The sequence below is a fragment of the Oncorhynchus tshawytscha genome, linkage group LG14, assembly GCF_018296145.1.
Source record: "Oncorhynchus tshawytscha isolate Ot180627B linkage group LG14, Otsh_v2.0, whole genome shotgun sequence".
NCBI classification, from domain to species: domain Eukaryota; kingdom Metazoa; phylum Chordata; class Actinopteri; order Salmoniformes; family Salmonidae; genus Oncorhynchus; species Oncorhynchus tshawytscha.
Window position 1 is genome coordinate 1,138,846 of NC_056442.1, and position 22,500 is coordinate 1,161,345.

At 50.6% G+C, this 22,500-nt stretch overlaps 1 protein-coding gene across 4 annotated transcripts in view; it reads right to left on the reverse strand.

The window, feature by feature from the left end:
• LOC112266332 (histone deacetylase 4-like) overlaps positions 1-22,500 on the reverse strand; it is a 74,627-nt gene that overhangs the window by 30,237 nt on the left and 21,890 nt on the right. For 3 of the 4 annotated variants that reach the window (XM_042296708.1, XM_042296707.1, XM_042296710.1), the window contains 6 exons: positions 21,019-21,293; positions 16,412-16,562; positions 15,021-15,144; positions 12,323-12,441; positions 5,147-5,275; positions 4,730-4,953 (listed from right to left, as the gene is read on the reverse strand). In XM_042296708.1, coding sequence (XP_042152642.1) covers positions 4,730-4,953; positions 5,147-5,275; positions 12,323-12,441; positions 15,021-15,144; positions 16,412-16,562; positions 21,019-21,293 — 1,022 coding nt within the window. The remainder of the gene's footprint in view (positions 1-4,729; positions 4,954-5,146; positions 5,276-12,322; positions 12,442-15,020; positions 15,145-16,411; positions 16,563-21,018; positions 21,294-22,500) is intronic. The other variant, XM_042296709.1, reaches the window with a different exon arrangement.

Sequence of the window (22,500 nt, forward strand, 5' to 3'; positions counted from 1 at the left end):
AATCACACTTCAGTGAAATCAAATTGTCCACTTAGGAAGCAACACTGATTGACAATAAATTTCACATGCTGTTGTGCAAATGGAATAGACAACAGGTGGAAATTATAGGCAATTACCAAGACACCCCCAATAAAGGAGTGGTTCTGCAGGTGGTGACCACAGACCACTTCTCAGTTCCTATGCTTCCTGGCTGATGTTTTGGTCACTTTTGAATGCTGGCGGTGCTTTCACTCTAGTGGTAGCATGAGACGGAGTCTACAACCCACACAAGTGGCTCAGGTAGTGCAGCTCATCCAGGATGGCACATCAATGCGAGCTGTGGGAAGAAGGTTTGCTGTGTCTGTCAGCGTAGTGTCCAGAGCATGGAGGCGCTACCAGGAGACAGGCCAGTACATCAGGAGACGTGTAGGAGGGCAACAACCCAGCAGCAGGACCGCTACCTCTGCCTTTGTGCAAGGAGGAGCAGGAGGAGCACTGCCAGAGCCCTGCAAAATGACCTCCAGCAGGCCACAAATGTGCATGTGTCTGCTCAAACGGTAGGAAACAGACTCCATGAGGGTGGTATGAGGGTGGGGGTTGTGCTTACAGCCCAACACCGTGCAGGACGTTTGGCATTTGCCAGAGAACACCAAGATTGGCAAATTCGCCACTGGCGCCTTGTGCTCTTCACAGATGAAAGCAGGTTCACACTGAGCACATGTGACAGACGTGACAGAGTCTGGAGACGCCGTGGAGAATTTTCTGCTGCCTGCAACATCCTCCAGCATGACCGGTTTGGCGGTGGGTCAGTTATGGTGTGGGGTGGCATTTCTCCATGTGCTCGCCAGAGGTAGCCTGACTGCCATTAGGTACCGAGATGAGATCCTCAGACCCCTTGTGAGACCATATGCTGGTGCGGTTGGCCCTGGGTTCCTCCTAATGCAAGACAATGCTAGATCTCATGTGGCTGGAGTGTCAGCAGTTCCTGCAAGAGGAAGGTATTTATGCTATGGACTGGCCCGCCCGTTCCCCAGACCTGAATCCAATTGAGCACATCTGGGACAACATGTCTCGCTCCATCCACCAACGCCACGTTGCACCACAGACTGTCCAGGAGTTGGCGGAAGCTTTAGTCCAGGTCTGGGAGGAGATCCCTCAGGAGACCATCCGCCACCTCATCAGGAGCATGCCCAGGCGTTGTAGGGAGGTCATGCAGGCACATGGAGGCCACACACACTACTGAGCCTCATTTTGACTTGTTTTAAATACATTACATCAAAGTTGGATCAGCCTGTAGTGTGGTTTTCCACTTTAATTTTGAGTGTGACTCCAAAACCAGACATTCATGGGTTGATAAATTTGATTGCCATGGATAATTTTTGTTTTGTTGTCAGCACATTCAACTATGTAAAGAAAAAAGTATTTAATAAGAATATTTCATTCATTCAGATCTAGGATGTGTTATTTTAGTGTTCCCTTTATTTTTATGAGCAGTGCATTTCTGACAACCGACCTATTACTGATTGTGGTACTTTGTTTAAAAGTCCCGCCACCCCCTCAGTATAAAACATCGCCTTTAATTTTACCGGCTTTGGCACGCATTAAAGCATTCTATTGTTGTCTGACATCAAACTTGTCCTCGTCGATCACAAAGCTTCACAGAAATGCTTGTAATACATTTATTTTCTCCATAAAAAAATGTAATTCTGTTGTTGAGCCGTCCTTCTATTGTCACAGAAATTCTTTGGCATTTAGCCTGGGAGAACACACACCCACCCACCTCCGTGGCAGAGATCTTTATGGGCTATACTCGGCCTCGTCTCAGGATGGTAAGTTGGTGGTTGAAGATATCCCTTTAGTGGTGTGGGGGCTGGGCTTTGGAAAAGTGGGTGGGGTTATATCCTGCCTGTTTGGCCCTGTCCGGGGGTATCATCGGATGGGGCCACAGTGTCTCCTGACCCCTCCTGTCTCAGCCTCCAGTAATTATGCTGCAGTAGTTTGTGTTGGGGGGCTAGGGTCAGTCTGTTATATCTGGAGTACTTCTCCTGTCTTATCCGGTGTCCTGTGAATTTAAGTATGCTCTCTCTAATTCTCTCTCTCTCTGAGGACCTGAGCCCTAGGACCATGCCTCAGGACTACCTGGCATGATGATTCCTTGCTGTCCCCAATCCACCTGGCCGTGCTGCTGCTCCAGTTTCAACTGTTCTGCCTGCGACGATGGAACCCTGACCCTTTTACCGGACGTGCTACCTGTCCCAGACTGTTTTCAACAGCAGGAGCGGTAGAGATACTCTTAATGATCGGCTATGAAAAGCAAACTGATATTGACTCCTGAGGTCCTGGAGGGGCACGCCGCTCCGCTAATCCTCTTCTCCTGGAGGGGCAAGCCGCTCCGCTCATCCTCTTCTCCCGGAGGGGCAAGACGCTCCTCTTCTCCCGGAGGGGCAAGACGCTCCTCTTCTCCCGGAGTGGCAAGACGCTCCTCTTCTCCCGGAGGGGCAAGACGCTCCTCTTCTCCCGGAGGGGCAAGACGCTCCGCTAATCCTCTTCTCCCGGAGGGGCAAGACGCTCCTCTTCTCCCGGAGGGGCAAGACGCTCCTCTTCTCCCGGAGGGGCAAGACGCTCCTCTTCTCCCGGAGGGGCAAGACACTCCTCTTCTCCCGGAGGGGCAAGACACTCCTCTTCTCCCGGAGGGGCAAGACACTCCTCTTCTCCCGGAGGGGCAAGACACTCCTCTTCTCCCGGAGGGGCAAGACACTCCTCTTCTCCCGGAGGGGCAAGACACTCCTCTTCTCCCGGAGGGGAGGGGCAAGACACTCCTCTTCTCCCGGAGGGGCAAGACACTCCTCTTCTCCCGGAGGGGCAAGACACTCCTCTTCTCCCGGAGGGGCAAGACACTCCTCTTCTCCCGGAGGGGCAAGACACTCCTCTTCTCCCGGAGGGGCAAGACACTCCTCTTCTCCCGGAGGGGCAAGACACTCCTCTTCTCCCGGAGGGGCAAGACACTCCTCTCCCGGAGGGGCAAGACACTCCTCTTCTCCCGGAGGGGCAAGACACTCCTCTTCTCCCGGAGGGGCAAGACACTCCTCTTCTCCCGGAGGGGCAAGACACTCCTCTTCTCCCGGAGGGGCAAGACACTCCTCTTCTCCCGGAGGGGCAAGACACTCCTCTTCTCCCGGAGGGGCAAGACACTCCTCTTCTCCTGGAGGGGCAAGCCGCTCCGCTCATCCTCTTCTCCTGGAGGGGCAAGACGCTACAGGCTACAATATCTGGTTGGACATTTATTATGTTGAACGTGTTCTGCTACGATTACAGTTCTATTTCGACAACTGTCTGCTGCTACGACTAAAAAAGCAGTTGGCGAGGACGTTGCGTGATCTCTAACAAAGCAGAGTGAGGGCAGGAAAACTAAACGTGGAACAAAAAAATATACTTTTTCAAATCATCCTTCAGGTCCGATTTTGTATTTCTTTACACGATCGGAAAGAGCAGTTTCTAAAGCACACAAAATTTGGGCATTGTCTTTTTTGGGCATGTTCTATGACAGCGGTTCCACACGTTCCCGTGACACTGAAGTAGTGTGAAAAATATGATTGATATTTTATTTGGTTATATTGCATTATGTTCTTACTATAAATACATGTGTGTTGTCTGTGACCAGTGCAGGGGAATGTAAGTGTGTGGTCTGCTTAATGAACAAAAGAAACTATTGATTTTATTTGCATTGCAAAGCCATGTTGCCTATAAGTTGTCCATACCAGTAACATAACTCAACTCAAAATAGGCTATTCTATTCTTCTGAAAATACATTTTCTTAGGACCTGCCTAAACAAATGAATAATGGATTTCTTTGTGGTGTATATTCAATCGATTTATTCAAATACACCCCCACCCACATCGGCACACGCCCTACTCCCACCCCACACCCCACACTCCCTACTCCAACCCCACACTCCCACCCCACACTCCCTACTCCCACCACACACACTCCCTACTCCAACCCCACACTCCCCACTCCCTGCCCACACTCCCCACCCAACACTCCCTACTCCCACCCTGCACTCCCACCCCGCACTCCCTACTCCCACCCCGCACTCCCTACTCCCACCCCGCACTCCCTACTCCCACCCCGCACTCCCTACTCCCACCCCGCACTCCCTACTCCCACCCCGCACTCCCTACTCCCACCCCGCACTCCCTACTCCCACCCCGCACTCCCTACCCCACCCCGCACTCCCACCCCGCACTCCCTACTCCCACCCGCACTCCCTACTCCCACTCCGCACTCCCTACTCCCACTCCGCACTCCCTACTCCCACTCCGCACTCCCACCCCACACTCCCTACTCCCACCCCGCACTCCCTACTCCCACCCCGCACTCCCTACTCCCACCCCGCACTACCTACTCGTCAGTGGTGCCGGCATGCTCACAGGACACATAAAAAGGCTTATGCAGGCAAGAATGTGTTTTAAATGGGACTTTTTGGGGTCATATAAAGCACGGCCCTTTTTTCCCCCCACAGGCTACATACCGTAAATCCTGTGTGACCACAGAGAGAGACCGACCAACACACAAAGGGAGACAGAGAGACAGATATAGATAGAGAGAGAGATACAGAGAGAGACCGACCAACACACACAGGGAGACAGAGAGACAGATATATATATATAGATAGAGCGAGAGATAGAGAGAGAGAGAGAGAACGAGAGAAGAGAAGAGGAGAAACAATATATCAACAGAGAGCCTTACATTGGAAGCAGAGGTGGCCGTGGCGGGCAGACCTAGGGTGATGTTGGGGAGGGAGGGGGACGTGTACAGAGACAGCTGGCTGAGTTCACCACCACACAACCGCTGAGCCAGGGACACATCAATGCTGTTGGAGACAGTGACGCCGTTCTCATTGGGGATGTTGCTGATGCTGTTGTTGTTAGGAGAGCTGGGGCCAGATCCAGGAGCGCTGTTACACGCTGAATCTAGAGAAAGTATTCATATCTTAACTCCGTCATGACTGTTTCACACCAAGTCTACAGCTACAATACAACATGAACCTAATACAACCAGTCAGTTAGTCATCTCTTCCATGTTAAATCTACTACACAGCTCTGTTGTGTGCGAGGTCTGAACCTCCTGGCCGTTCCTCTCCACAGCGTTGAGTGTGTGTCCTACCTGCCATATCCAGTGAGCGTTTCTTGGCGGTTGTGATCGGGCTGTCTTTGCGCCTCAGTAGGGGGCTGCTCCGTCGCTCGCTCACCTTCTGCTTCAGACGAGAACGTAGCTTCAGGTTGGGCTCAGAGGCTACAAGGCAGACACACACAGAAAGAGAGAGAGCACAGATATGACCAACACAACCCAGGCTTGTAACAGAGGCTAAGACTCAAGAGAGGCCCATGGTTCTGATACGGCTCTGTCATACCGTATCCCTGCAACTTGAACCGCAGTAAACAGAAACCACAGTTTTGTTGAGGCTAACAACAGCTCTCGAGGTTAAACAGGGTCCATTTTATCTAACCAACGACTAAGTTACACAACCTGCTGTTCCCCATCATGGAGGTGGATGAGGTACGTTTCCTCCCCGTTACAATGTACTGAGCGTTGGGAAAATCTGCGCCAGCCACATCAACAAGGAAATAAGAGTGTAGAGGGGAATGAACTGATTTCTGGGAGCGACGTTGCCAATTACAGCGGGCTTTGTCAGTGTGCATTCAAATGGAGAGAATTTAGAAAGACAAGGACGGAGAGAGGAAATGCAATGTCATGACTACCATGTTCTGAAATGATGCTAATGTTCTGTTTACACGGCACGGACAATCAGGGCCCTCTGTGGGGACACTGCTAACCAATAGAAGTCCAGTACTAATTATCCAGCCAGGGCGCTATTTCAGGCCCTTTGGAAAAACAAAGGGCACAAAGCAGGAGGGGAACAACAAGAGCCCTCTCTCTCTCTCCCCCTTGCCTCTCTCTCTCTCTCTCTGTCCACTGCTCCCTCCATCCTTGTTTTTAGTCACACATTTGTTTCTCTCCGTTTCACTAATGATGCAGGCGCTAGTTTCATAGTTCAAAGGTGGCCGCGGACCGCGCCACTACGGGAGAAAGTCCGGCGGGGGTCAAACAATCATGTAAGGCACTACTGAATGGATGGCATGACACATGTTTGGTCAAATGTAACGGTCTCCCATCTGAGAACAGACAAAAGAGGAACATGGATTGATTCATAAAGAGCCCAACTTTTCAACCTATTGAGCCTGTACACAGGCGGGAATCGGCCTATATGAATAGGGGCCAATTGAAATGTTTCTAACAGAAGAAATATGAATTGCATGTACATAACCATGGCAGCGGTTGAAAGGGAATACTTTTCGCGGCATTTTTCGGGAAAGAAAATCTAAAAATACTCTGGACACATTCAGTAACACAAGAATACTCCTGGAAAATGTGGGGTAGGTGGAGAAAACAAACAAATGTCAAGGGTTGAAGTGAGAGGACTGACCGGTGTCTCCAGGTGTCCACACAGCTCTCTAAAATGTGCACAGTTCCTCAGTCATTTCAATGTACTATTATGAGTCAAGGAAAAAGGCTTCAGCTATTAGCTACATTTCTGAGCTCTCCTAACGGTTTTGTTTGAAACACAGCCCTGCATCCCCGGTTCTTCGCCATCACACAATTATTACTGTTGTTGACGCCATCCAAAAATGCTACATTATAAATTGCAATCAGGAGCGTCATTTGAAAGCTTTTCCCATTGTCAACATGACTAGCTAAGTTATAAAATACCATCTTACAGTGTTAGGCTTTCACAAGGCCCTTCAGAGAAACAGACTGTAATTTTGGTGCGCAGAGAAGAGAGTTATGAGCGTGTGAAGACAACGAGCTGCGGAAACAATACGACTAACATCGGCTCATTCTTTTCAGATGTCATCTGGAACTGCACATCAGACAGTGATCAGAAACGTTAACGCAGGAAATGACATATGTTTTATGATATGGAAATGTGAAGCGGGTGTGTGGTTTGCTTGTATAACATTAAAGCGGTAATTATCTCACATCTCATCTTTCAGAACACATCAAGTCCTTTTTCATTGACAACATTCGCCTCACTCAGACAACAGACGGAACTGTGGAGGAACTTGCAGCCTTTCTCATTGCTAGAGATGATTAAACCCCCATGTTGGCTGAATGAATACATAGACAGGGATGGGGGTTCATGTACTTGTTAACAGTGAGGTCTGTGTCCCATTGATCTCAAGAATGTTCATCAGTCTGGCTTCAGGCCAGGTCATAGCACGATATACAGTGGTGGTGCGGAATTATTGGCTCCTTGATAAAGATTAGAAAAAAGACTATATAAAATAACAGAAATACAGAGCTACATTGTATGCGCCAAGAAATTCTAAAATTATATTATTTTATACTAATAAAATCTCTGATAAATTGTGTTTAACAAGTAATAACAACAAATCTCTAAAAGATAGGGTTTAGAAAACCTCAGGCGGTGCTATGGTCACATGACATGGAGAGAGGTCATTGGCCACGCACACCACTGAGTTTGGATTCGAAAAAACAGCGCGTATACAGAAAATACCTCATCACTAATGTAAAGTATGATGGTGGTTCTTTGATGTTTTGGGGCTGTTTTGCTTTCCACTGGTCCTGTGGGCCCTTGTTAAGGTCAACGGCATCATGAACTTTAACAAGTACCCGGACATTTGTGTCGACAACAATCTTTTTAAAAATAAAGCACCTTGTTTGAAACACAGCCCTGCATCCCCACCATTACAGTTATTTAAGCAATCAAAAAAATGGCCCATTATAAGTTGCAATCTGGATCAGATGGGCATCATTTGAAAGCTCTTTCCATTGTCAAAATGAAAAGCTAAGCTGTAAAATACAATCTCAGAGACACAGAGAGTAAATGTGGTGAGTATAGAATGGAGTGACGGGCGTGTTCCACGGCTAACTTTCTTCCCAATAGGACAAGCATCTGTTCAAAACAACCCAGGGTATGATGCCATGTCATTGTTGGAACTGTACATTAAAAACATGTGATCAGAAACGTTGAACCTGTAAATGACATAACTTCTATAATATGGACATGTGAAGAGCACATTAGCATGTGGTTTGCTTGTATGACATCAAAGCGGTATTTATTATAATCTTCAACGTCTCATCCTTCAGAACAGAGTCCCTCTTCCTTTACAACATTCCCTTCACTCAGACTACAAAACATGAGAGAAATAAGTTTAGTTAGCGTGAGGGATGGGTGCATCTTCTTGTCGCTCTTGGTACTCCCGTTTAGAAGGCACGTCAGCTGAATCCCATTCAGCGCTAGAAAGCAGATACCCTGCGCTCTGTTCTACTCCCCTCTCGTATCTCTCTTTTCTCCTCTTCCACCTTCCTCTTTCCCCACACTCCCCCTGTTCTACTCCCCTCGGACTCTCTCCTCTCGTCTCGTCTCTCTCTTTTCTCCTCTTCCACCTTCCTCTTTCCCCACACTCCCCCTGTTCTTCTCCCCTCGGACTCTCTCCTCCCGTGTAGTCTCTCTTTTCTCCTCTTCCACCTTCCTCTTTCCCCACACTCCCCTGTTCTTCTTCCCTCAGACTCTCTCCTCCCGTCTCTCTCTTTTCTCCTCTTCCACCTTCCTCTTTCCCCACACTCCCCTGTTCTACTCCCCTCGGACTCTCTCCTCCCGTCTCGTCTCTCTCTTTTCTCCTCTTCCACCTTCCTCTTTCCCCACACTCCCCTGTTCTTCTTCCCTCAGACTCTCTCCTCCCGTCTCTCTCTTTTCTCCTCTTCCACCTTCCTCTTTCCCCACACTCCCCCTGTTCTTCTTCCCTCAGACTCTCTCCTCCCGTCTCTCTCTTTTCTCCTCTTCCACCTTCCTCTTTCCCCACACTCCCCTGTTCTACTCCCCTCGGACTCTCTCCTCCCGTCTCTCTCTTTTTTCTCCTCTTCCACCTTCCTCTTTCCCCACACTCCCCTGTTCTACTCCCCTCGGACTCTCTCCTTCCGTCTCTCTCTTTTCTCCTCTTCCACCTTCCTCTTTCCCCACACTCCCCCTGTTCTACTCCCCTCGGACTCTCTCCTCCCGTCTCGTCTCTCTCTTTTTTCTCCTCTTCCACCTTCCTCTTTCCCCACACTCCCCCTGTTCTACTCCCCTCGGACTCTCTCCTCCCGTCTCGTCTCTCTCTTTTCTCCTCTTCCACCTTCCTCTTTCCCCACACTCCCCTGTTCTACTCCCCTCGGACTCTCTCCTCCCGTCTCGTCTCTCTCTTTTCTCCTCTTCCACCTTCCTCTTTCCCCACACTCCCCTGTTCTTCCCCTTCAGACTCTCTCCTCCCGTCTCCTCTTTTCTCCTCTTCCACCTTCCTCTTTCCCCACACTCCCCCTGTTCTTCTTCCCTCAGACTCTCTCCTCCCGTCTCTCTCTTTTCTCCTCTTCCACCTTCCTCTTTCCCCACACTCCCCCTTTCTTCTTCCCTCAGACTCTCTCCCCCACTCTCCTTTTCTCCTCTTCCACCTTCCTCTTTCCCCACACTCCCCCTGTTCTTCTTCCCTCAGACTCTCTCCTCCCGTCTCTCTCTTTTCTCCTCTTCCACCTTCCTCTTTCCCCACACTCCCCCTGTTCTACTCCCCTCGGACTCTCTCCTCCCGTCTCTCTCTTTTTCTCCTCTTCCACCTTCCTCTTTCCCCACACTCCCCCTGTTCTACTCCCCTCGGACTCTCTCCTCCCGTCTCTCTCTTTTCTCCTCTTCCACCTTCCTCTTTCCCCACACTCCCCCTGTTCTACTCCCCTCGGACTCTCTCCTCTCGTCTCGTCTCTCTCTTTTCTCCTCTTCCACCTTCCTCTTTCCCCACACTCCCCCTGTTCTTCTTCCCTCAGACTCTCTCCTCCCGTCTCTCTCTTTTCTCCTCTTCCACCTTCCTCTTTCCCCACACTCCCCCTGTTCTTCTTCCCTCAGACTCTCTCCTCCCGTCTCTCTCTTTTCTCCTCTTCCACCTTCCTCTTTCCCCACACTCCCCCTGTTCTTCTTCCCTCAGACTCTCTCCTCCCGTCTCTCTCTTTTCTCCTCTTCCACCTTCCTCTTTCCCCACACTCCCCCTGTTCTTCTTCCCTCAGACTCTCTCCTCCCGTCTCTCTCTTTTCTCCTCTTCCACCTTCCTCTTTCCCCACACTCCCCCTGTTCTACTCCCCTCGGACTCTCTCCTCCCGTCTCTCTCTTTTCTCCTCTTCCACCTTCCTCTTTCCCCACACTCCCCCTGTTCTACTCCCCTCGGACTCTCTCCTCCCGTCTCTCTCTTTTCTCCTCTTCCACCTTCCTCTTTCCCCACACTCCCCCTGTTCTACTCCCCTCGGACTCTCTCCTCCCGTCTTTCTCTTTTCTCCTCTTCCACCTTCCTCTTTCCCCACACTCCCCCTGTTCTACTCCCCTCGGACTCTCTCCTCCCGTCTCGTCTCTCTCTTTTCTCCTCTTCCACCTTCCTCTTTCCCCACACTCCCCCTGTTCTACTCCCCTCGGACTCTCTCCTCCCGTCTCGTCTCTCTCTTTTCTCCTCTTCCACCTTCCTTTTTCCCCACACTCCCCCTGTTCTACTCCCCTCGGACTCTCTCCTCCCGTCTCGTCTCTCTCTTTTCTCCTCTTCCACCTTCCTTTTTCCCCACACTCCCCCTGTTCTACTCCCCTCGGACTCTCTCCTCCCGTCTCGTCTCTCTCAGTCTGGGTGGAATGTGGTCTCAGTGGCCAGTGTCAACTGTGGTGTATCTGCAGCTTGAGTCAGCCTTGGGGCTAGAGTCAACATGGCCGTGCTCTGTTCATACAGGCCCAGCCCGCTAAGTGAATAATTATACTGGAAGACCACCGCTTCACAGCCCGGCAAGGCCGCACCATTTTAGTTTCCACTTCGTCTACTGTCAGTAGAGTACACCTCTCTAAACTATAGAAAGGTGTTTTTTTGTTCACTCTGGGATTTTTCATGATGTATGATTTAGAAATGATGAAAACTTTGGCAAGGTGATAAAAGGTCTGTCACATTTTACAGTTCAATCCCCCGTCGGTACAGTAGGACATGTCAGAACAGCAATGGGTGTTCGGAACGTTTTAGGTGGTAAAGAGAATCAAAATTAATATCAGCAGTTCATCTAGAACTCAAATAACGTATAGCTTCTCAGTGAACCTCATAACCCCCCCCCTCACAGAGCCCTGGGGATTCCATTGAGGGGGCAGCAGAACCCCTGACAGCCTAATTTGGGTTTGATTAATGGTGGGAGGCTCTAATACTATCTAAATGAGGGAAGATGTGAGCCTGCAGAGAGCCTACAGGACAGTCCTCTAGCAGAGCTAAGTGTGAGCCCGCAGAGAGCCTACAGGACAGTCCTCTAGCAGAGCAAAGTGTGAGCCCACAGAGAGCCTACAGGACAGTCCTCTAGCAGAGCAAAGTGTGAGCCCACAGAGAGCCTACAGGACAGTCCTCTAGCAGAGCAAAGTGTGAGCCCACAGAGAGCCTACAGGACAGTCCTCTAGCAGAGCAAAGTGTGAGCCCACAGAGAGCCTATAGGACAGTCCTCTAGCAGAGCAAAGTGTGAGCCCACAGAGAGCCTACAGGACAGTCCTCTAGCAGAGCAAAGTGTGAGCCCACAGAGAGCCTACAGGACAGTCCTCTAGCAGAGAAAGGTGTGAGCCCACAAAGAGCCTACAAGACAGTCCTCTAGCAGTGCAAGGTGTGAGCCCACAAAGAGCCTACAGGACAGTCCTCTAGCAGAGCAAGGTGTGAGCCCACAAAGAGCCTACAGGACAGTCCTCTAGCAGAGCAAAGTGTGAGCCCACAAAGAGCCTACAGGACAGTCCTCTAGCAGAGCAAGGTGTGAGCCCACAAAGAGCCTACAGGACAGTCCTCTAGCAGAGCAAAGTGTGAGCCCACAAAGAGCCTACAGGACAGTCCTCTAGCAGAGCAAAGTGTGAGCCCACAAAGAGCCTACAGGACAGTCCTCTAGCAGAGCAAGGTGTGAGCCCACAAAGAGCCTACAGGACAGTCCTCTAGCAGAGCAAAGTGTGAGCCCACAAAGAGCCTACAGGACAGTCCTCTAGCAGAGAAAGGTGTGAGCCCACAAAGAGCCTACAAGACAGTCCTCTAGCAGTGCAAGGTGTGAGCCCACAAAGAGCCTACAGGACAGTCCTCTAGCAGAGCAAGGTGTGAGCCCACAGAGAGCCTACAGGACAGTCCTCTAGCAGAGCAAGGTGTGAGCCCACAGAGAGCCTACAGGACAGTCCTCTAGCAGAGCAAAGTGTGAGCCCACAGAGAGCCTACAGGACAGTCCTCTAGCAGAGCAAGGTGTGTGAATGTTTAGTACCTGTCTTGCGGAGGGGGAAGTCGTCTCTAGCGTTGTAGATGCCCAGGACAGGGTGGTTGTAGGTACCCATACCAGTCTGAGGAGGAGAGCTCTGGTCCAGGGAAGTGTGCTGAGTTTTCCTGCAACACACACAACCATCAGATCCTTCAATATTTAACCTTTATTTAACTAGGCAAGTCGGTTAAGAACAAATTCTTATTTTCAATGACGGCCTACTGGGGAACAGTGGGTTAAAACGGCCTTGTTCAGGGACAGAACGACATATTTTTACCTCATCAGCTCTGGGATTCGATCTTGCAACCTTTCGGTTACTAGTCCAACACCCTAACCACTAAGACACCTCATCACACAACACTGCGGTGGGGGGTGTCTCAATAGTCTAAAGCCATGACCTCACTCTTTACACAGGATTACAGGATAGCGAGTGTCTCGATAGTCTAAAACTGTGCCTCAGTAGTGGGGGGGTACAGCCTGGGGTACAGCCTGGGGAGATTGGTTTTCAGTCAGCCTGGGCTGGAAGATGGGCAGAGCTGATGTCTGTCTATTGAGGTTAGCTACTGCTAAAGAGCAAGACTGATCTCAGGCAGTAAGGGTAAGCTGTGCTGGCCCAGGCCCAAACCCATGTTCTGGTCTAGTGAACACACTCTGTGGTGCATATACCTCCCCTCTCTACCTCTCTTCTGGTCTGAACGACTGGCAGCTTTAAAGTGCTGAGAGACTCTTTACATTGAGAGAGAGAGGGAGGGAGGGAGGGAGGGGAGAGACAGCCCTGATAACACTGACTCTATACTCCACTGGGTCATTATGGTAGTAGTGGAGAAGTGGTTTACTGTATGTGTGTGATGAGTGCTGGATGGTTTTACTAAGACAATTGCAAAACAGTGATCACACAGTTTCTACTAACGACTTCTATAAACGCGTTATAAAACATGAACGCACACACACAGCACCTAATACTGAGTACACAGACCACAGCTGGACGTGGGTTCACACAGCAACTAATACTGAGAACACAGACCACAGCTGGACGTGGGTTCACACAGCACCTAACACTGAGCACACAGATCACAGCTGGACGTGGGTTCACACAGCACCCGATACTGAGTACACAGACCACAGCTGGACGTGGGTTCACACAGCACCCAACACTGAGCACACAGACCACAGCTGGACGTGGGTTCACACAGCACCTAACACTGAGCACACAGACCACAGCTGGACGTGGGTTCACACAGCACCTAACACTGAGCACACAGACCACAGCTGGACGCGGATTCACACAGACCACAGCTGGACGTGGGTTCACACAGCACCTAATACTGACCAAAGCTGGACGTGGGTTCACACAGCACCTAACACTGAGCACACAGCTGGACGTGGGTTCACACAGCACCCGATACTGAGTACCCAGAACAAAGCTGGACGTGGGTTCACACAGCACCTAACACTCAACATAGACCAAAGCTGGATGTGGGTTCACACAGCACCTAACACTGAGCACACAGCTGAATGTGGGTTCACACAGCACCTAACACAGCTGGACGTGGGTTCACACGGCACCCAACACTGAGCACACAGACCACAGCTGGACGTGGGTTCACACAGCACCTAATACTGAGCACACAGACCACAGCTGGACGCGGATTCACACAGACCACAGCTGGACGTGGGTTCACACAGCACCTAACACTGAATACAGACCAAAGCTGGACATGGGTTCACACAGCACCTAACACTGAGTACACAGCTGAATGTGGGTTCACACAGCACCTAATACTGAACACACAGACCACAGCTGGACGTGGGTTCACACAGCACCTAATACTGAGCACACAGACCACAGCTGGACGTGGGTTCACACAGCACCTAATACTGAGCACACAGACCACAGCTGGACGTGGGTTCACAGCAGCACCAATACTGAGTACACAGACCACAGCTGGACGTGGGTTCACACAGCACCCAACACTGAGCACACAGACCACAGCTGGACGTGGGTTCACACAGCACCCAAAACTGAGCGCACAGACCACAGCTGGACGTGGGTTCACACAGCACCCAACACTGAGCGCACAGACCACAGCTGGACGTGGGTTCACACAGCACCCAATACTGAGTACCCAGACCACAGCTGGATGTGGGTTCACACAGCACCTAACACTGAGCACACAGACCACAGCTGGATGTGGGTTCACACAGCACCTAATACTGAGCACACAGACCACAGCTGGACGCGGATTCACACAGACCACAGCTGGACGTGGGTTCACACAGCACCTAACACTGAATACAGACCAAAGCTGGACATGGGTTCACACAGCACCTAACACTGAGTACACAGCTGAATGTGGGTTCACACAGCACCTAATACTGAACACACAGACCACAGCTGGACGTGGGTTCACACAGCACCTAATACTGAGTACCCAGACCAAAGCTGGACGTGGGTTCACACAGCACCTAACACTGAGCACACAGCTGAATGTGGGTTCACACAGCACCTAATACTGAGAACACAGACCACAGCTGGAAGTGGGTTCACACAGCACCTAACACAGCTGGACGTGGCTTCACACAGCACCCAACACTGACCAAATAGTCTGCTGTGTCCTCCGTGTGTGTGTGATCTCATCCCTATACACGGGACAGGAGGGACAGGAATGTGTGCGTCTGTGTGTGTGTGTGAGACAGTACTCACCCGTACCAGTAGCGGGGGTCGTTGGGCAACCCCCCGTGGTTGAGACTCCTCTGGGCCAGAGCCTTCTTCTTGTTCAGCACAAACTCCTGCAGTCGCATCTTCACCTCCGTACTGGCCACTGCACCTGAGAGGGGGTACATGGTACCAGGGTAAGAAGACAGTACTGGCCACTGCACCTGAGAGGGGGTACATGGTACCAGGGTAAGAAGACAGTACTGGCCACTGCACCTGAGAGGGGGTACATGGTACCAGGGTAAGAAGACAGTACTGGCCACTGCACCTGAGAGGGGGTACATGGTACCAGGGTAAGAAGACAGTACTGGCCACTGCACCTGAGAGGGGGTACATGGTACCAGATCACTCACACCCAATTCCTGGCCTTTAGGCCCTTCACATAGATCAAGAAGAAAAGGATAGACTTGCTAGCAGAGTGAGAGAGAGGTTAAAGGGCGTCGCTGAAGGTAGGTGTGAGCTCTGACGCCATTTCAGGCAGAGTTTACTAGGAGTTATATCTATCACAGAATATCATTGATATGATGGACTATTCAAACGGTCACATTTCCAATTCCCAATTCGCTGTGCAACACACTGCCCTCTGTAATTATTGGGGCAATGAAGTGTTCTCTTATTTTGGCTCTATATACTCAAAGTTTGGATTTGAAATCAAACAATGACTATGAGGTTAAAGTGCAGACTGTCAACTTTAATTTGAGGGTATTTTCATCCATATCGCGTGAAACGTTGTCATTATAATTGGTGATTGTGCAGAGAGAGAAGATGAGGATAGAGACAAACAGAATCAGAGAGAGAGAGAGAGAGACAGAGAGAGACAGAGACAGAGAGAACCCTCAGCTCTAGACTAATGAGGGTTGTATCAGACCAAACTCCTCCAGGGCAGCTGCCATTGTCATCCATCCTGTCTGGTGACCCTGTGTGTGTGTTTAGCCCATCCATACCACTAGATAATTAATGAGCCAGTGGCCTTGTGGTGTTGAGGCCAGCCCTCTACCTGTAGCCTGCTGCCTGTCTCTCTCAACACCTCTCCACTGACAGAGAGCAGGCAGCGCGGCAGCAACACACAAGCACATCCACTCTAGAATAGAGGGATGACCAGAAAGGAGGTTGCTTGGGTGTGAGAGAGAGATATACACTGCCCTCCGTAACTACTGCAACAGTGAAGCTTTGTTTCTTCTTTTGGCTCTATACTTCAAAAGTTTGGATTTGAAATCAGCCAATGACAATAGAGCTTAAAGTGCAGACAGTCCGCTTTAATTTGAGGATATTTTCGTACACATCAGGTGAACCGTAAAGAAATTACAGCACCTTTTGTACATAGTGGCCCCATTTTAGTTCTACTAGTAATATGATAATGTATTGTTCCAGCTGCTTACTCTCCTGTCCTCTCTCCTTGTTCTTCAGCAGCAGTAGTTTCTGTTCTCTCTGGTGTTTCTCCAGTTCCTGCTCCAGACGGTGCTTCTCCATCTTCCTCTGGTGCTCCAACAGCTCCTGCTGATGTTTCAGGGCCAGGAGCTCCTGCTGGTGCTGCATGAGGGGGACACAACATTACTACAACATACTGGGCCAGGAGCTCCTGCTGGTGCTGCATGGAGGGGAACACAATGCTACTACAACGTTACTACAACATTCTGGGCCAGGAGCTCCTGCATGAGGGGAACACAACGTTACTACAACATCCTGGGCCAGGAACCCCTGCTGGTGCTGCATGGAGGGGAACACAACGTTACTACAACATCCTGGGCCAGGAGCTTCTGCTGGTGCTGCATGGAGGGGAACACAACGTTACTACAACTGTTACGTTCCCCAGTTTATGTGTTGTAGTTTGTGTATTTGCATGTGTTTATTTCAGGAAATGGCTTCCTGAAATCCCTCAAGCTGATTGGTCGACTCCATGGTTAATTGGAGAGCTGACCCCGCCCCCTCGTCAAGACACAGCTGTCTCCAATTACCCATTCCTTCAGAAGCTATATAAAAGCCAGTGTTCTGTTCAGGAGGGAGAGATTTTCTGGGAGGTCATTGCAGAGATTTTGCTCGAGAGATTTGCTAGAGATTTGGAGGTAGGGATTGCTGAGAGATTTTGCTAGAGGTTGATTCTGCTGGGAGGTCATTGCAGAGAGTTGGTATGTTTTATGAGTTTGTTGCTCAGATAGAGCTTATTTGATGTCCTTTTGTTTCTTAGTTTGTTTGTGAAATTGTTTAATATTCTGTTTCATTTGTTCCCAGGGGGGAAGGGGAAGGCACCTAGGGAGTGTTTAGGCATATACCTGTAGTATATTTACTGTATATTTACTGTCTAGGCACACTAGGTAAGACCTGGGCGGACCACCCCCTGTATTTTGGTTAGGGCACCAGGTGGTGCTAAATTAGGTAAGTAGTGGGTAGGCAGGTAAGATAGGAGAGGGGGGGGGGCTTTGAGATTTACTTTCTTTGCTTTGGTTCCGTCCAGCCCCTTTTCCCCATATTACCGTGTAAAGGAATAAAGTCCTTGTAAACGGTACCACATTCTGCCTGTTGTCATTCTTACTCGCACCTACAGTCCATACCTTTTTCACTTCACGGAGAGTTTAGTTGTAGCAGGGTGTTGCGTTCCCTCTTCATAGAGGCGTGCGAAACATAATGGGGGCTCATCCGGGATATTTCCATTAAACCCACCGGACTCTGCTGCTCTGAGCTCTCTGTGGTTAGTGATTGAGGTGTGATGGTAGGTTGTGAGTTTGGATGACTTGTTTAGTTAGTGTGTTCAGGAGACTGCATTGTATATAAGATGGCTGCATCAGCCATCTCCAAGTTTTTTGAAGCGCCCTCTATTGATTGTTGCTGGTGCTGCATGGAGGGGAACACAACGTTACTACAACGTTACTACAACATCCTGGGCCAGGAACCCCTGCTGGTGCTGCATGGAGGGGAACACAACGTTACTACAACGTTAATACAACATCCTGGGCCAGGAACCCCTGCTGGTGCTGCATGGAGGGGAACACAACGTTACTACAACGTTACTACAACATCCTGGGCCAGGAACCCCTGCTGGTGCTGCATGGAGGGGAACACAACGTTACTACAACATCCTGGGCCAGGAGCTCCTGCTGGGTGCTGCATGGAGGGGAACACAACGTTACTACAACATCCTGGGCCAGGAGCTCCTGCTGGTGCTCCATGGAGGGGAACACAACGTTACTACAACATTCTGGGCCAGGAGCTCCTGCTGGTGCTGCATGGAGGGGAACACAACGTTACTACAACATTCTGGGCCAGGAGCTCCTGCATGAGGGGAACACAACGTTACTACAACAACCTGGGTCAGGAGCTCCTGCTGGTACTGCATGGAGGGGAACACAACGTTACTACAACGTTAATACAACATCCTGGGCCAGGAGCTCCTGCTGGTGCTGCATGGAGTGATACACAACGTTACTACAACATCTTGGGCCATGAACCCCTGCTGGTACTGCATGGAGGGGAACACAATGTTACTACAACGTTACTACAACATCCTGGGCCAGGAGCTCCTGCTGGTACTGCATGGAGGGGAACACAATATTACTACAACATCCTGGGCCAGGAGCTCCTGCTGGTACTGCATGGAGGGGAACACAATATTACTACAACATCCTGGGCCAGGAACCCCTGCACGAGGGGAACACAACGTTACTACAACATTCTGGGCCAGGAGCTCCTGCCCGAGGGGAACACAATGTTACTACAACATTCTGGGCCAGGAGCTCCTGCATGAGGGGAACACAACGTTACTACAACGTTACTACAACATTCTGGGCCAGGAGCTCCTGCATGAGGGGAACACAATGTTACTACAACGTTACTACAACATTCTGGGCCAGGAGCTCCTGCATGAGGGGAACACAATGTTACTACAACATTACTACAACATTCTGGGCCAGGAGCTCCTGCTGGTGCTGCATGGAGGGGAACACAACATTACTACAACATTGTGTACTGTAACAGTACTATAATGTTAATACAATGTTGGTTCTGGAGCCAGGAGCCAATGCTGATTTGTCCCTCCCTTCTCTCTCCTTGCCCTGCAGGTCTGGTCTCTCGCAGCTATCCCCCATTCCTGACACGTTCACCTTAGACCCAAGTGAACATGCTAGCTTGGTCACCTCACACTATCACAACACATCTATTCAGCCTCAACCCAATCACTGTCCATGCAAATGTTCCCAGCATGTTTACAGGAGCCAGACCACTCCAGTCAATACGTGAATAACCTTTCCTCTCTACGTACCATGGACCCTCTACATCACGACCAAACTGAACCATTAGATCCACACACTCTCTCTCTCTCCTTAGTCGAGTGCCCAACTCCAATATTTGATTAATTTGATTGGCCGTATTTTGTGGGGGATGTTTGTTATTGCCTTGGATGGTTTAGTGTGTTAAATAAGCGCCTGCTAGCGAGGACATGCAGCCGTGTTCACCGTCAAGGGAAGGTGACTGGAACAAGAGTCCTGCTGATGGATACATTCATATGGGAGGTGAGGAGGTGCGTGACAGAAGAGCAGCAGGCAGGCACGGTATGGTTTTGGATAGGTCCCAAACTTTCCCCCTTTCAATATTCAAGGGCAGATGGAAGAGTGCTTTAAGTTTGGAATCCAGCCTTTGGTGCATTTAAGGGGAGACACCTTAACCTAAAGAGTTCTATAGAGGTATACAGGGAAAACAACAAGATTCCATGTCTTCCTCTTTCCAATCCACCAGTGTCTGTCTCCTACTTTCTTTCGCACTCCTTGACCTGTCTTGGTGATTGGTGATAGGCAGAGGTGTGTGTGCGCTGCAGGTCTCGGTGTGTGTGCGCGCGCTGCAGGTCTCGGTGTGTGTGCGCCCGCTGCAGGTCTCTGTGTGTGCGCCCGCTGCAGGTCTCGGTGTGTGTGCGCCCGCTGCAGGTCTCTGTGTGTGCGAGCTGCAGGTCTCGGTGTGTGTGCGCGAGCTGCAGGTCTCGGTGTGTGTGCGCGAGCTGCAGGTCTCGGTGTGTGTGCGCGAGCTGCAGGTCTCGGTGTGTGTGCGCGAGCTGCAGGTCTCGGTGTGTGTGTGCGCGAGCTGCAGGTCTCGGTGTGTGCAGGTCTCGGTGTGTGTGCGCTGCAGGTCTCGGTGTGTGTGTGTGCGCTGCAGGTCTCGGTGTGTGTGTGTGTGTGTGTGTGTGTGTGTGTGTGTACAGGCTCTGAATGGGGCTGATTGAGCCTGGGCCTCCCTGCCTTGGCTTTGCGTCACTCTCTGCTACCTGAGTGGTCTTCCAGCCCCACCACAGGCCAAAGGAGCCCTTGTGCTGTTAGCACTGTACTGGGATCAGCCCTCAGCCCTTCAATCTGCAGAATCTAGGTCACTTACAGGCCCAAACACTGACCCAAGAGCAGGGTAAATATTATAGGGCTGAAAGGCTTCTGCTGCACGGAGAGAGATCTAGTTTAGACATATATGAGAGGGAAATTACTGTCTTTCTTGACATGCTTCTGGAGCGGAGTCCCTCCCTCACTCTCTCCCTCTCCCTTCCTCACTCACCCTACCTCACTCACCCTCCCTCCCTCACTCACCCTCCCTCACTCACCCTCCCTCACTCACTCACCCTCCCTCACTCACTCACCCTCCCTCACTCACTCACTCACTCACTCACCCTCCCTCACTCACCCTCCCTCACTCACCCTCCCTCACTCACCCTCCCTCACTCACCCCCTCCCCTCCCTCACTCACCCCTCACTCCCTCCTCACCCACCCCCACTCACCCTCCCTCACTCACCCTCCCTCACTCACCCTCCCTCCCTCACTCACCCTCCCTCCCACCCTCACCCTCCCTCCTCACTCACCCTCCCTCACTCCCTCCCTCCCTCCCTCCACCCCACTCACCCTCCCTCACTCACCCTCCCTCCCTCTCCCCACCACTCACCCTCCCTCCCTCCCTCTCCCCCACTCACCCTCCCTCACTCACCCTCCCTCACTCACCCTCCCTCCCTCTCTCTCTCCCCACCTTAACATGTTCCTGTAGCTGGGCTTCATGCTGGCGGTTGAGCTGCTCATGTTGCCTCTGGAACTCAGCGATGAGGTGCTGTCTCTGAATCTGTTGTTTCTGTTTCAGGGACAGGAGCTCCTGCTGCAGCTGCTGCTCTCTGGCCTGGGCTGCAGACGCCTGGGCTGCAGAAGGAGACATGGACAGCTGCTGCTGGTGATGGTGCTGGTCAATGCGTAGGTCCATGGGGATGGCAGCCGGGGGCAGACGCAGGGGCAGGGCAGAGTTAATGTCCACTAGAGAGAGGAAGAGAGACAGAATGGTAGTCCATGCATATTGAATAATGAAAAAAAAAAAAGACTAAATGATGTGACCCAAGTAGTTAAAATAAAACAGCCATCACATTCTGTACACACACACACACACACACACACACACACACACACACACACACACACACACACACACACACCATCCTTATCAGCACAGAGAGCCCCTTCACAGTACTGTCCATCTGGCCCTGATAAGTCAAACATGAAGTGTAGCACTCCTCTCACAAAGACTGCATTGACCTGTGGCGTGGTGGTGGAGACTTCGGCCCTGGCCAACCACCCCCAGAACGCACTGCTACAGGAAGGCCTCCAATCGCACGGCTTCCTCCCCATTAAATCTGAATAAATAGTCGCGATTGGACGATTATTTATCTACAAGTTTTCCCAACAGCGTGCCAGACAGCCAGATATGTTTGCTTGAAACTCTGTCTTAATCGTGTTAGGCTAACACCCACACTAGGTGCAGTACACACAGTCACACACAAACACAGTCTCACACACACACACACACAGGCCTAAAGACTCATACACACAACACACACTAAAGGCAGACAGAGTCTCTGGGTTTATCAGATGAATGAGTACGGTTACACGCACACAATAATAGTGAATAGTCAGATCACGTCGACATGCTTTTCAAGAAAAACCATTTCCATAATAATCCTGTTTACATGGACACATCTGAAATCAGGCTACCTGATGGGACTTGGCTCTACACAGAAAAATCACCAATCAAACGTTTTTCCACAGCGATCATGTTCCTTTTGGGAAGCATTTGAGTTGGGACATATACAGTTGGTATGTGAAACCTATTTTGAAGATGCTGTAAGTTTTCCCCTAACTCACTAACCTTGTGCCGCTGGTGCTAGGTGGGTCATACGCATATCAAATACACCGCTCAAACTCCAATTAGCGGGTTAACGTGTCCTAGCAATTTGAAAGATCGCTCAGAAAACCAGATGCTTTTTTTGTTTATTATACCCCCTTTTCGTGGTATCCAATTGTTTGTAGTTATTATCTTGTCTCAACGCTACAAATCCCGTACGGACTCGGGAGAGACGAAGGTCGAATGCCATGCGTCCTCCGAAACACGACCCAACCCACTGCTTCCGAAAACCAGGTGTTTTAATGGCCGTGTGCTTACTTCGATTTTGACCTTCCGCCCATTAAG